The following is a 14,998-nucleotide window of genomic DNA, read 5'->3' on the forward strand; positions in this document are numbered from 1 at the left end:
GATTTCAGAGGCCAACAGACACGATTGCTTTAGGCCTCATGAACATAAATCCTCCCTCGCAGCCTTGCTGGATGGAATAAATCAGATCACGGGAGCAAAATGCTCTGAGGCATAGGTTCAGTGACAGAAACCAGGGAGGTAAAAGGGTCTAGGGGCTGCAGCAGAGAAACCACGGTTGAATTTCTGCTGAAAATTGGGCCTCAGAACTGAAGGGTGAAAAGATTTCCTCCATGCCTGAGCCACCACTGAGCTGGCACTTCTGTGCTGCGTCCCAGCAGATGACTTGCTCCCTTCCTAATGTGCCACATTGGTGAAACCGAGCCTCTGACTCAGAGCAGTGCTTTCTTCTTCCTTCATTCTGGTGGTGGGACAAGACTAAAGCTGGGAGCTCTGTCACAACGTGGAGCTGCAGAGCAGTAAATTTAGGTTGAACATTGCTGGGTATTTCCTGGGGGATGCTGGAACCCCGAGGGACTTTGTGCTAGAGAGCCAGAACTCAGACTGGCTCATCCCTGGCAGCTAATGAGCATGGAGAGGAGGCAAAGTGATGGATCAAGAGCTGAAGTGTTTTCCATTATGCCTGCTGCATTCAGACATCTCATGGAGCTGCTTAAAGCAATGGATGTGTTAAAGTATTGCGATGCTTACAAGGGTATGGGTGGCAGCCAGGCTGCGTTTGCCAAACCCTGGACCTGAGATAGAGACCACTAAGAGACCAGTGAACGCGTTTGTCATCTCTTCAGCTTTTTGGAGACACCATCCGTAGGAAAGGCCAGATCACCTTGGTAAAGGAATAAACACAGGTAGCGAGTCCTGGAGCAAAGCACATTGGATGACCTCCTTGTGGGATGGTGGGAAGGTTTGTGCTTTTTGGCACTCATTTCTGAAAACCTGAAAAACTGCCTCGCCAGTCTAAGCACTGCAGCCTGTAAAGCTCCAAAGGCAAAAGCCAGACAGCAGGACCACCCCCTCACTGCTGTTAATAAGCAAAGGGACCACTGAGGCTGGAGCAGATGGAGTGCACTTAACAGCCCCACCTGAACAGGGAGCCTCTTCATGAGAGTCCTTTGCTGGAGAGGATCCATTTGCTTCTCAGCCAGCCCCAGCAACGGGCAGGCAGGGCTCTCATCCTCATCGCTAAAGATGATTACTCCAAAGGGAACACCGTGCCTGAGGTCTGCCAGAGCCGGCAAGGCTCAACGACCCTTTCAGCCCATTGAAGCTGCTTTATCAGCCTCTGAAGTGACCCAGCAATGCTGGCTGGCAGGGGAGTACCGCTGAGGGAGCACACAGAATTTCTGAGAGTTTCTAACACTCCCCTGGGAGGAGGGAAGTGGCACCGAGAGCTGAACCGATGTGCACTTGAGCAGGTCAGCAAATGCTGCCGATGTAACATGCATATTGCGTATGGTGTATGTCTCCATAGGAAAAAGCTTCACAACTTTTAATTCTCTGCCCTAGAGTCACTGTCATCTTAAAGTTCTCTGCAAACATGAAAACAAATCATGCTGTCAAAAAATCATGCATTAGAAACAAATTATGGTCTCTAAATGCATCTTGGCAATATAATTGATAAACACGGAGTATGCGAAATAATTGAAAAAGTGGGGGGAACATGCAGGATAAATGACTAAAATAAGGAAGTAATGAACACGTGTAAGTAAGAGCCACAATCAATAAATATAAATTACGGTGTGACAAACTGTAAATAATCAGAGCATTTCAGGCCTGAAATGTGATCCCTCTTCAGGGAAAACTTGTGTTAGTAAATCTGCAGAAGCCTTAGAGAAGAAAACAAGAAGAGACGAGGTTATCAGAGCTCTCTGAAATGGCAGACACGATGGATTAGCTCCTGGAGTCATTACTCAAAAATTTCACCAGCGGTGTGGAAGTAAGATGCGTTACCAGCCCACTTCCTACCTCCACCCCAATGTACAAATGATCTTCGCAGGAGTGATGCTGCCAACCTTTCTCGGACCACTATAGATAGATTAAAAAAAAAGGATGGCATTTATCTTCTGTAATTTAGCCATTTAGAAGGAGCTTTTGATGGCTGACTCTTGATTCACTCCACTTTCCCCCTCCTTCCCTGATGTCTCAGGAATCCTTGTGATACTCAGAAATAAATAGTCGCTGTCCCTAGCTTCTTCTGCAGATGCATGTATCAATACAGGTTTTTTGTCCACTGCGTAGGATTTTAACCCATCTCTTTGTTTCCAGGTCCTAAATCCTTTCCAGATCCTTGGGATTAAATTCTCATCAAGACCAGCCTGTGCCAAGACCCTTCAGCACAAGTGGGACTACAGCCTAGAATTAGAGATGAGGTTCAGCCACTGCTGCAGTTATAAAGAAGCGGGAGAGGATGGACCAAGTGGTGTGGGAAGAGATTTGGGATGGATGAGGGCTGGCGGATTTACATCCTGGCCTCCTGGGTGATTCTTGACTTCTGAAAACAAAGGTGAGGGATGACCTTCATTTACTGGTTCAGAATATGGTTGGTTTCTCTTAGGACATGTTTAGCTCATTGCCCAGAGCACCACAGGAAGGTCCCTGCTCACCTGCCCTCTGTGGGTGGATTAAATCCTCCAGCGTTTGGTGAAATTGCTGTGGGTTTATGTCTAGGTAGATTTAAGTGGGTTAGGACTGAGAAAACATTTCCTTAGTGGGCAGATTGAGGGAAAAGATTTGCTGCTTGCTCTGATTGAAGCTTGTCTAGAAAGCACCCTCACCCGAGCAGTGTTTAAGGCAAAGATTTCACCCCCCGCCTTGCTGCTGGCTGGCAGATGGTGTCACGTGGTAGAAATACATTGTGCTCCACGTCTAGGGGTAATAAGAAAAAGGGAAATTACATTAAAATGCGAACTATTGTCAGTGGTTATTTCCATGGATAGTCCTCTTCCATTTAATAGCACAGAATCCATCATGTTATGCTTTATTTCAGCTGTGATTGCTCCCGAGAAAAGATGTAGGTCACATCGTGTTGAACACAGTGCCTTTGAGAAGCGCTCACGATGCAGTTTTTCAGGTGGTGGGAGGGGAGGGTTGCTTTCCCACTTTATTTTATAGCTGTGCTGGCACTCACACTTGGCCAAAAGTGGGAGAAAGCGTTGCTTAGCTAAATTTGGCTGGGGGGCTGTACCGCTCTGTGCAACGTGAGCGGTGGCTGGTGCTGTAAAGCAAGAGAGAGGCAACCCTGGAGTTCACAGATGCAAGGAGTAGCTACGGGTGGAGAAGGAAAAAAAGGGGGAGAAGCTTTGAAATTTTGGGGAACAGGTAAAAACGATGTTCACACCCCAAATTCTGCATCTCTCCAGCAGCCCGGGAGCCCCGCTAAGTTAATGCTGGGCTGTGACTTGCATCACAGAGCCTGGGGCAGATGGAGCAGCCAAAATGTCCTGATTTTAATGTACCCCTACAAGCGATGGCTTGGGATGTAGCCTTGCTCCAGTTTAACAGAGGATTTCATGAGACTTAATTAGCAAGGTTATTAATTAATCAATTATGTAAAACAGATGAGCAATCAGATATCCTATTCTACAGTGATACAGCTCATTGTTAAAACTTAATTAACGCAGAGGCTTGGGGACAAAATTAAAAAAAAAAAAAAAAAGAAGAAAAAACCCCAAACCCTATAGAAGAATCAGGAGAGAATAATTTCAGCTGAGGATGGAAACTGGACTTGAGACTAGATGGGATGACAGCCCTGCTCTGAGAGGATATCGGGGTTAATTTGGGTAGTTTAACAACCAGCCTGATGTTTGCCTCTGCTGCTACAGGCAGCTGAGCCAAATTGTACTTTATGGCTTGCCAAAATAAATCTATGGTAATTCCTTCTGTGTAACTGAATAGTGCCCACCTTTCAAAGCTGGCTGATGTGGTACGTGACAAGGGAGGACTTTAGCAGATGTATTTATTTGCATGCCATCTCTTCTTGCCCGAGCGGCAGCTATCGCAGTAGGTGTGGAGGTGAGCTGCAGCATCAGTGTCACTAACAACCAGCACGGCTCGCTGTAGGTGTTGGATTCTTATGCCACATGTACCAAAAGCAGTGGGAATATTGATCTTCTGTAATAGCCTCTTGTAACCCGAAGTATTTTGATAGCCGACATTAATCTGCGAAAACCTACATCTTGTTACAGTCTCAGTTTTATTTAATTTTACTTTAGGCTAAAAGTTATTTAGGTCAATTCCTTGCCAGTTCTGATAAATTGATACATCATCTGGGATGGAGCAAAGCTGTGTGTGTATGCTCTTATTTGTACGGACTCTTACCTGCATATATTTGCATTAACTGGATTTGTGATATTCAACAGAGAAAAACCGGTGTCAAAATCTGTAAGTCTCTCAAAATCTGCAAATAATTTCAGCAGTAATATGTTTCCAAAGCACAAACCAATGTGCTTTTGGACCTTTCCTCCAGCAATATGCGCTGGGGTCGATTTTCCCATGTTTAAGGGCCAGATTGCAAATGTATTGGCTGGGAATGGAAGTAGAGTCATGCTCCAGCAATGATTTTTATTGAGTAACTATAGATGAGAAAAGGCAGTTACTACCTGGCAAAGACCCTGCATTTTAAGTTTTCTTTACAAACTCTCTCTCTGCCCAACCCTTTAGCACGGAATTGCAGGAATTTATAGTGATATGTGAAAGAAGTTGATAGTCAAGACCAGTAGCTGCCAGGCACCATATTTCTTCCTAAATCTGTTGTCAGCAGAGGGGTTTCTTGCACAGCTACAGCTGGGAGGGTGGCTTCACAACCGCTGAATGCACACATAAGAGCTTTTTACATACCTCTGCCTCATTACTGAGCTGATATAGTGCTGGCAAAATCAGAATTTGCTTCTGGCCTCGCTCTTCCCTTCCTCCTGGAGTGCCACTCTGCGGTTTGTGGGTTGCTTTTTTTTTTTTTTTTTCAAATCCTAGTTTTCAGGGATGCATTTCAAACAGTTACTAGATATTGCACACAGGGGACAGGACCAACCCAGCCCATGGCAGGAACCTGCCTCTGCAGTTTGTGGGTTGTGACGGGCTCATCCTGACCCGCTCAAGCCAGTGGGAATTTCCCACGGGAGCAGGCTCTGTCCTGAAAGCAGCGGGTGGGCTGCTGTGCCCGTGCTCAGGGTCTGTCCCTCTCGTTCACAGCTTACCGAAATCTATTAGTTTCACCATTTGTTTTGCTTTTGCCAAGACTGTACAAAGCCTGCTCTCCACTCTGCCTCCCCCACCCTCTCCTAGTCGGTCTAGTTTCAAAGATGGGAGTGCTTTGAAAGTCAAAAGCTTATTAATAGCTCTCTGCCTCTTTTTAATCTATTCAAAAAGCCGTACAGTGTGCAAAGCTGTTGTGACATGATTTTTCTTTTTAATATCTCACCCTTTGACTGTCAGTATTTAAGGAAAAATGAAACTAATCATCAGTGAAAGCATTAATGCTACTGTTTTATAGCTGGTGAGGTTCTCAACAGAAAATTTTGTTATAAAGAAAATAAAAGTCTGAGTGTGTGTGTGTGTGTATGTGTGCATCTCACAGTGGAGGTTTCACAGAACAACCCAAGAACGGTATAGTCATTAGCAAAATACTATCAGTAAGGAAAGGGAAACAGTAATATATTGGAAACCAGGGGGTGGTGGAAAAAGCTATTTCTTTGTAAATGGTTAATCTTGTAACTTTGTCATGTGTGTCCCCTTCCATGCAGACGTGTCGGCCCCCACCAGTGCGGTACTACCCGGTATGGCAGATTTTACTGAGGATGCAAAGTACAATGTTTGGCTGCAGGTGGACGCCCCTGTCCTCCAGGTAAGAGTCACCTCTGCTGATCGTTTTACCTTAAGGCCAAACTGACCTTTTGCCATTGCTGGAGCAATGTTGCAGCTGCAGACACTCTTCAGTATCACTAAGGAAGCAAAGGCTGCAGCCCCTGGCAGTGAGTTAATGAAAATTAGTCCAAGATCCTCACCCAGAATGGAGGACAGAATCATGGAAAAGCGAAATATAAATCAATGCAGCTTATCAAGACATGACAGGTAGGACATAATAATCTACTAGGAGTATTTTAATGTTTGAAATCAAGTACTAATTCATAGCATTTAGCCCAGCAGAAGTTGTTATAGAGGAGATTAGTATGGGTGATCAAACACCAGCTCAACCTTATCTGAAGCATGGAAGGAATTCCCAGAAGTGGCTATCCCAAACCTAGGAGAGTCTAAAGACAACAGTGACCGAAGCAGGAAGGTGTTAGCAGGAGGGAGCTGCCAGTTTTCTGCAGAGCAGCTCCTCAGAGGCAGCTGGCCGGGCCAACCGGGGGTTCAGTCCCCATGCTCCTTATGAGCTCCCCCAGAATACTGTGGCACAGGTGGTCATAACAGTGTGTGATATATATACACACACACAAGTACTCTGTGTGTATGTGTGTATACATCTACACGTACATTTGTATATAGAAAAGAGGTGTGTGTGTATGCATACCTAGCTATGCATGTGTAATTAATACAAAACAAAGCTTGTAAGACACCTACAATTTTGAATCTAGAAGGTATATTAGCAAAAAGAAAACTCCAATCATTAACCCTGCCCAACAACTAAAATTTGCAACTCGCGTTATGTTTCAGATTTGGTTTGCTTGCCTTCCAGCCCTCAGTGCCACAGTGCTGGACATCTGGCACAGCTGAATCACGCTAACATGGGTGATCAAACACTTCCAAGCATCTCAGAGTGGTTTTGGAAAGGGAAAACTCATCTGTTCTCAGACTCAGGTAATGCAACGTACTGGAAGTAATGTGTGGTATCCACTGTAAAAATAAACTACTGAATGCATTCAATTTAACAGAAATTTAAGGCAGGTTCTGACTCTAGATGACACAACTCAGCCAATGGTGTACGGACAGACAAGTTATAAATGTATTATCCGATGAGATGATAATTGCACAAATGTTTGAAAATAGGTTTCGTGCTTTCATGTGGTTCTTTAATATTGCACATACAGAGGAAAGGTGATGAAATAACATTTTAAACTCTGTAATTAGCACTGTAATAATGTTGGCTGTTTAAATTAGTTAATAATATTAAAGAGGAGCTCTAATTTAATAATGGAGACACAAACCCAGGTATTTCTAAATGAGGATGGCTTCCCTCCAATCGTATTCAATATAATTTTGTTTTCATTTATACTGTAGATAATGGCCGCTGTGGCTGTGTTTATAGAATTGCCCTGGATACCTTCAGAAGAGACAGAAAAACATCATGATTTACAAACTGGGGAGGAAATAAAAATGAAATCTAGCTTCCCCCCGCCCCTTCCCCCCAGCCCCTTCTAGATTCCTTAAAAATCAATTTTAATGTAATTTGAAAGGCTCTGATTTTGGTACAGTTATTACTTTCTGTTTGGTTTAATTTCTGCTTTTAAAATAGAGCTTTCTAGAGACCTTACCTCAGCTTCACAGATTACAGCTGACATTGGACAGAGGTATAAGGTATAAACCAAATATAAAAGACCATCCGTTTCTATGTGTGATTAAATGCTGACTCAAGGTACTGCAGTATTTTTGATCCTTAAAGTTCAATAAAATTCAGGACAGGCAATAAGGAGTCGCAGACAAATTAAAATTTATTGAGACAGACAAAAATGCAACTATTTCAGACTACAGTTAAGCATTTACAGTTAACCAAAGTTAGCAAAATGCTCACATTCCACTTAACTCCTTATGGAAAAAGCATTCAGAATTTACTATGCAATTCTACTTACTATGATAGTCTACATCCATCTACAGTAGGGACATCAAACTGAAACACGTAATATTTGGATCTCTCCTTACAGATCTACACATTTAACAGTAACGGACATCAACAGCATTGAGAAAAGTATAAAAAGACCAAAACCCACCTACTGTAGAAAGGGCTTTTTGATGTATAGTAACTGTACAAAGCAGTCTATATATTAAAGGAACTTGAATGGCATACAGAAGGGACTGCAATAAAAGCCAACAAATGTAGGAAGCTAAGCTTGAGCGATCTCATGGTCTGTATCAAGTGGTGACCTTAGATCTATGTCATCTGCTGCTTGAGGGGAAAGATGCTACAAAACTTCTAATATCAAAATATTCCCATGCCAGAAATGTACACCGAGACTAACAGACTAGGCTGGAGAGGCAAAGAGAAGCATTCACTAACAAACAGTGTTGTTTTAAATATAAACTTTACATTTTCAATATAAACTGTAGAATAAATATTAAATAAACACTTCAAATGGTTTTAAATAATAGTACAGAATAGCTTAAAAAAAAGCAAAGAAAAGGAAAAGGATTCTTTGTGTTCACAGCGAAGGCCAGTAATGACCCAAAAAACCCAACTGTGCTGAAACCTGAACTCAAGATTTTGATTTAACCACAGTAGTTAAAAGAAACATAAAGCGATACCTAACAGTATTTCATAGTCTCTAACATGAAAAGAAAATGAGATTAAAAATTGGTTTGTGTCTCTGAAAGGGGTGGGACAACTCTGATTCCATTTTTCACAATGAGAAAATGTTGGGAATGTCAGTGACTTGATGCTGATGGGAAGCACTGCTTTGAAAAAAAAAAAAAGACAAAGAAAAAGAAAAAGAAAGGAGTTAAATTAAGCTGGAAGCAAATTAAATCCTTTCCAAAGTATGAAGAATGGAAGGGGCTTGATCTGGAAGATCTTGGTTCTTGGTAGAGTCACTGCTTTCTTTTAAAGAAATAAAACATTTTCTTAATGCATCTTCCCAAATTGGACACAACACACATATGCACACACATATGTGTATAAACATATATATACAGACACATATATATACACAGGTATATATAGACTGCAGATCTTCCAGCCACTGGAGGATGCTCAAGGGCTTTGCTAAATAGCTTTGTAATACTGGGGAACGTGCTCTTAAAGCAATCCCTAGTCTGAGCTGCCCTTCCAAGCCCGGAAGCCTGCCTGCCCTGCTCCTGGCTGGGCTGCCACACCTCGGGACCCGACGCTACTGCCTTTTCTCTCTCTTGTAGTCGCACCCAACTGAACCAGTCAATACCATGGCGTTTTTCCCCCGGCGCTAGCTCTTCTTCAGAAGAATGGCTGAACAAGTGGAGCAGGCGACTGCGATCCCCGGGCTAGGGGTGTCACCCTGACCGCAGGCCAGCAGGCTGCCATGACGCTGCTCCACCGCGACCCGCAGCAGGTCCGTGCTGGTGAGTCCCAGCAACAGGAATTGTTTTATAGTTTAAGAGAAAGATGTAAGCCCTGCCAGCTCTGATCGGGAATAGCTGTGTATGAGAGATTAAAGCTAGGAGAGGCTCAGCGGTGCTGCGAAATGGATGGTGGTGGCATGTCAGCTCATGTAAACTGCAGGAAGCCCACATTCACCTCTAAAGGCTTATTTAACAGCTTTTATCTAACCATCCTGCATGTTTGCGTGGGACACAGAAGGGCTGCCACTTTCGACTCTGGAGCTGCCTGCGAGGGCTCGGTTAGACTTTACCCTGGTGAGGTGCTGGGCAGGAGAGGGGATTTACTACGTGGCCTTTGGAGTGAGGTGTAGGTCCAGGGCAAGCCGCTGCAAAGGGACACGGGACTGCAGAAACACACCTGGTTGTGTGTGGAGAATGAGCCCAGTCGGGAGGGTAAGTGTAACTCTACTGATTACAGACCTCAGCTTTATGTCGGAGTGAAATGTCAGCTCTGTGCCATAGGCAGGTCCTGCACAGGACAGCAGAGCTAGACCCAGACAGAAGGGGTTTAATTAATAACATACCATAAGGAAACCAGCCACAACATCTGAGAAGCAAGCTACCGCTGGTGTTCAATTGCTTCTCACAAAACTATACTATTTAGGGAAACAGAAATGCTGCTTGTAGATGTTCCTCTTGCAAGTCAGCACAATTTTCCACAATTTTCTATGAAAGACAAGTAGAAAAGGCGTGTGTGTGTGTATGTGTGCTGTGCAGCTCATGGACAACGATTTTACAATAAATTTTCAAAGGCTGTAAGAAAACCAAAGGGATTTGAGGCAGGACGGATTGCAGACCTTTTGCAAATGAGTGCGATGGCAAATTTTTGGGAGGATGTGGGGTGTGAAACAACACACAACAAATTCCTCATGATTTTACACATCCTTCTGCATTAGTAACAATTATGCAGGCTTACTCTTTGTTCTCAGGTCATTGATCAAGACAAATAGGAAATGAAAGAGGAGAAAACAACTAAGCTCCTGCAACACACGGTGTCTGAAAGGAGTTCCTCTTCTGTATTGCTCTTCTGATCGTGTCTGAAAGCAGAGGTCCAGCACAGAGGGGGAGGGGGGCATTGACTTTAGAGAGGGGCTGAGGACCACAGCCCTTGGGCCAGTGTCCCTAAAAAATTGACTTCTGTCCACCAGCACTGTATTTTCCTGCTTTAGAGTGAATATGTAACCAGCCATGTTTTAACTCCATACTGTTTCCACCTCTATATCCAAAACTAACTCAGAGGGGGAAAAAAATCAATCATCTAATTAGTTTCTTGTGTAATAAGCACATTTTTCATTCTGCAAAATAACTCACAGGCAAATCACAGGCACTGCTGAAATACATCTGCATCCTAATGCAAGAGTGGGGTTAAGGTACCTCTTACTGTTTCTGAAAACAGCAAAACCAAGAAAAAGGTCACCACAGTACATTAGTGCATCAGAGAACTGCAACAGGAAAGGAACAGCCAATAATTTAATTTCAATATGCTGTGACATAATTGAAGAGCCATCAATACATGGGAGATGCTGAGGGAATCACAGATTGTATTTTAATACCGTTCTCTTTTATGTGTGTGTATCATGAGTGTGCAGCTTGTCACACGGAGCAAATGGGTTATGCTTTTGAAACATGACCACCTAAAGTTGCTTTTTTAAACAGGCCAAATAAATATGAACTACTTCAATTAAAGGAACGACAGCTTATCACTTTTGATGGTTAATGTCCTTGACAGCTTTGTAACTTCGGAATGAAGGATTGCTAAGAGTAAATGAAGAACAGGCAGATCCCTAGTGGTGTGGCAGGAGGAAGAGGCTGCCTGTGCGATGCCAGTACCACTCTTTGTGCAAACGAGTTCCAATAGAAGCTGAGGAATAACTATGGAGGTGGTTACGATGCTACAAATCCATAGAACACTCTTTCCTTAAACGCCCTGAAAGGCAGGTGGATTCTGTTCCCTGCTTGTAGGGCTGGGTCCATAAGAATTGCAGGTTCTCAGCATCTCTTAGGATCAAGGTCATGTTCTGTAAGCAAATAGTGTCAGTGAGCTGATCTGCACCCCGGTGGGACTTCTGGATGAAACGCCTGGTGCTGGGCAGCCAGAAGTCACTATCCAAAGAGACTTACTCTTTACTGGAACACAACTAGTTCTAATAGGGACTAAAAAATGAGGCACCTACTTCTCTTTCTTCATGAAAGAAAAAAACTGTTTCTGATATGACACAAATTCTCTAACATGAGAAGGGCTTCTAAGCCTTTTAGTGGTTTGTTGAGCCCCTTCTGCATTCTTCTTTCACAGGATGTATTTCATAAGCTGTGTGAGGATTAAGATATGAAATGTTTCTAAAACAAAACTCATTGCCCCGTGGATAGAACAAAAATCCCCCAAACCAACTGAATGAAAGCTGTATTCAAACAGTCCTTGCTGGAAAAAAAAAAACCAGTTGTCTTCCAAATTAAATAGACTATACAAAATTAAACTCGGTAGAGAGGGAATATTTGTGCCAGGTACTCTCAGATACAATTGCAGAGATATGATGTGATTTGCAATATTGTGCAAAACGTGAGTCCTCATTATGATGGGCACTACCATATATAGCCAATTTCATCATCCTTATCATCATCTTCATCTTCATCATCTTCATTAGCTGCTCTTACATGAATCTTCAGCTTTCCTTCTTTGTCTTTTTTTGCTGCTTCAGGTTCCTCTTCCAAATCATCCAACAGTACAACAGATCCACCACTGCCAAAATCCCCTGAGGTTTCTTGCTCTTCTTCTGAAACAGGTGAGCAGGAAAGGTCATTCCCCCACACGACACCAAACCCTGTGTTCATCCCCTCCCTTGTCATTAAGCCACACTCACTTGCAATGTTACTTTTAAAATTCATTGGTTCAGCTGGTCATAAATAACCTTACATTTCAGTTTTCATCCTGAACTGGGATAAAGGTATATCAATTTACTCCGAAAATCTTACTCGCATAAAAAACTCTGCATCACCTTCCTCCTAGAGACTTGACCAAAGAGTCTCAGTTCACACGCATGCAGGCCAGAAAATCATTACTTGTGATGAAATATCTTCATCCCACCACAGCTCTGTAAACCAGGCTAAAAATATTCTACAAATTGATTTTACTTGAGTGCATAAACCACGGTCTGCAAGTGTAGCTATTGAGCCTAACATCTGTGATGCGATTCTGGCATCTCAGACCCTCCAGGTCGCTGCTTTTCCTGCCCCCTCTCAAAGAAGAAAGCTGCATCCACAACCATCGCTGACGCACTCGGAAGCAATACGGCTGAAATCTTGCTTGCCTAGGTATAACAGCTAATTGGTGATTTCACAAATCTGCGTAATAGTGTCCCGTCAGCAATTTTATAGGGCTTGGTTATTAATTTATAAAATTTTACACATTTGGGCCTTCCTTTGTTTGAAAAGACATTACTCATGAAGTCCCAGTAAATGTTCCAGACTATACAGAACAATATGTTTAATAACCATGCATAGCAATCCCATAGCTTTAATTTAATATCACATTTAATATCAATTTCCAGGCTGGTAGCAAAAATACCTTCTTACCAGTGGTTACTGCCTGTTAACTTCTGCCGCAGCCCTCCAGTCCCCAGGACCAACATGTATACAAGGGCCCCATTTGCAGTCGGAATAGGAAAATACAGGAGCACTTTGAACACCGGTAGTCATGTTTCCTTGTTGTTACTTCTGTTATCACACTCCATCATACAGCAACAGCAGGGTTTACAACAGTGTTAATTCCTTTGTTGTCTGAGGAAAGCACATCATTACTCACCACAACTGACTGTTCCTTGCTTTCTTGAGCCGGCGATCTCGTTCCCGTACTTATCAACACACCAGCACTGCCCTGTGCTGCCATGGCACTGAGTGGCTTTGTAATAACCTTCTTCATTGCACCGTGGGATGAAAGCACCTGAATAAAATATAAGGTATAATCAGTAATGCAAGCCTTTGTAGGACCAAATACAGTACTATGAACTTGTCACTTAATGACATGGAAATCTTCACAACGTTGGCAAGAAAATACATGTGATTATCTGGTGCCTAAAAGGGAGCAGAAATCTGTATGGTTAACTGTTTTAACCCTGGTCACTGCACAGTGCATAAATGTTTGCATATATGTAGCACATGGAGGTGATGCCATACGGTACTAGAGACAGGATCAGTCTGCCCCTGGATGATTAATATTCCCACAGAGCCCTTTTCAGATTTAACTCCTGGTTTTAAACTTTTCTTCCCAACTGGATTATTACCCCAACTTCATTAATTCTGCATTTCCCTTCCATTTGCACTCTTTCAGTGTTTATCATATAAGTCTTTCCACAACACTGTAATTATCCCTGGAAGCGATCTGCCATCTGCTTGCTATTCATACTAATCTCAAGCACAACTTCTGACTTACTGAGAGTTCCCACATATAAAGGACAAGTAATGCACAAGCTTTACAGACAGGGATAACAGGATTTGAAGTCAGTCAGTCTTTGGATTTGAAGCCCAAGATTTGTCTCGCAATAAAACCAAAATAGTTCAGCCTTGTAGACCGTGGTTCAGTCTGGCCTCTGCAGACAGGGAACCTCTCAGGAGAAACCTGTGTTATTGTTCCCACCATTTTCAGCAGATACAGCAAATGTACTTTGATATGAAAAGCCCTCTTGTCCTCCGAGACGAGTTAGCTTTACTCCCGGGGGAGGTCAGCACAGTCATTTTCCCTTCTTTGCCAATTGCTTCAGTTTGACACATGGCAGAAACCCTCCCTTGCCCCCAAGTTTCCTGTTTCAAATGATTTTTGAGAAAGTATTTTTCTCTGTTGTCAAAGATACCAGTGATTTACTGGTAATGCAGTTAAGTTTTTTAACATGTGTCTAGCATCTCTTCAGACAGTTCATGTGTCAAAGGAGCTCTTTGCACAACATCTCACAGAAAAAATGAATGAAAGGTGCTGCCCAAATGTCATGAAATTTCGTATATAAGACATAGAAGTGGAAGTCAGTCAATCTCTCTCTCTCTCCCCGCCCCCCCCCCCCCCCCAAAGAGAATCCTTGAATTTCCAAATTCATTGTGCTGCAGATCTTGTCTAATATTTGAGTGCCACTAACACAGGTATGGAAGATGAGAACATAAATCTGCAGAAATCTTTGTCATCGGATCACTTTTGGAGACCACTTCACATCCATTAGTGAGAGTATTTTAAATAACTTCAAAACACTTATAGTAGGTTTGCTTATAGGTACCACCATTATGTTCACGTACAAATATAAGCACACCGATGGCTACCAAAGACACTATTTATAAAAAAAATGGTTCTAATAACTCTGCATACTCGCCTTTGCAGGTTATTGTAAGTCAGTGCTCACCGTTCAGCTCTTTATTTCAATATTGATTAAGAAAGGTTTTTTTCATATTTATGCTCATGTCCTCTCCTTGTTAAGCACTCCAGGTGTTTATCAGACTACACACAACCTTGGAAAAAGTCTCAGGTGCTGTTTTGCACCGCTGCGAGTCAGCATGGCTGTACCCGTGTCACTAGAGCTCTTCTGTTACCTCAAATGAGCATCTGGCTCCAGGAAAGAATCGAAGGGGGAACCCGGGTGGCATTGCGGGGTGAGCGGAGAATGGCCTCTGCATTTTAAACTGTCCTTTTTCCTTGGGCAATGCAACCTTTGCCTTCTTTGGAACAGACCTTTTTGCATAGTTTCACTGTTTTCCTTGTAAGGTATTAAAATGTTCCACACTGCCT

General features: G+C 42.9%; 1 protein-coding gene across 1 annotated transcript in view; it reads right to left on the reverse strand.

Annotated features, from left to right (window-relative positions):
* Positions 1–2,339: 2,339 nt before the first annotated feature.
* SPOCK1 (SPARC (osteonectin), cwcv and kazal like domains proteoglycan 1) overlaps positions 2,340–14,998 on the reverse strand; it is a 329,306-nt gene continuing 316,647 nt past the window's right edge. Inside the window, exons 10-11 of the mRNA XM_080398501.1 lie at positions 13,037–13,174; positions 2,340–12,008 (exon numbers count right to left, since the gene is read on the reverse strand). Of these exons, the coding sequence (XP_080254627.1) occupies positions 11,818–12,008; positions 13,037–13,174 (329 nt within the window). The 3' untranslated portion in view covers positions 2,340–11,817. The remainder of the gene's footprint in view (positions 12,009–13,036; positions 13,175–14,998) is intronic.

This window comes from Falco punctatus (assembly GCF_963210335.1).
Source record: "Falco punctatus genome assembly, chromosome: 8".
NCBI lineage: Eukaryota > Metazoa > Chordata > Aves > Falconiformes > Falconidae > Falco > Falco punctatus.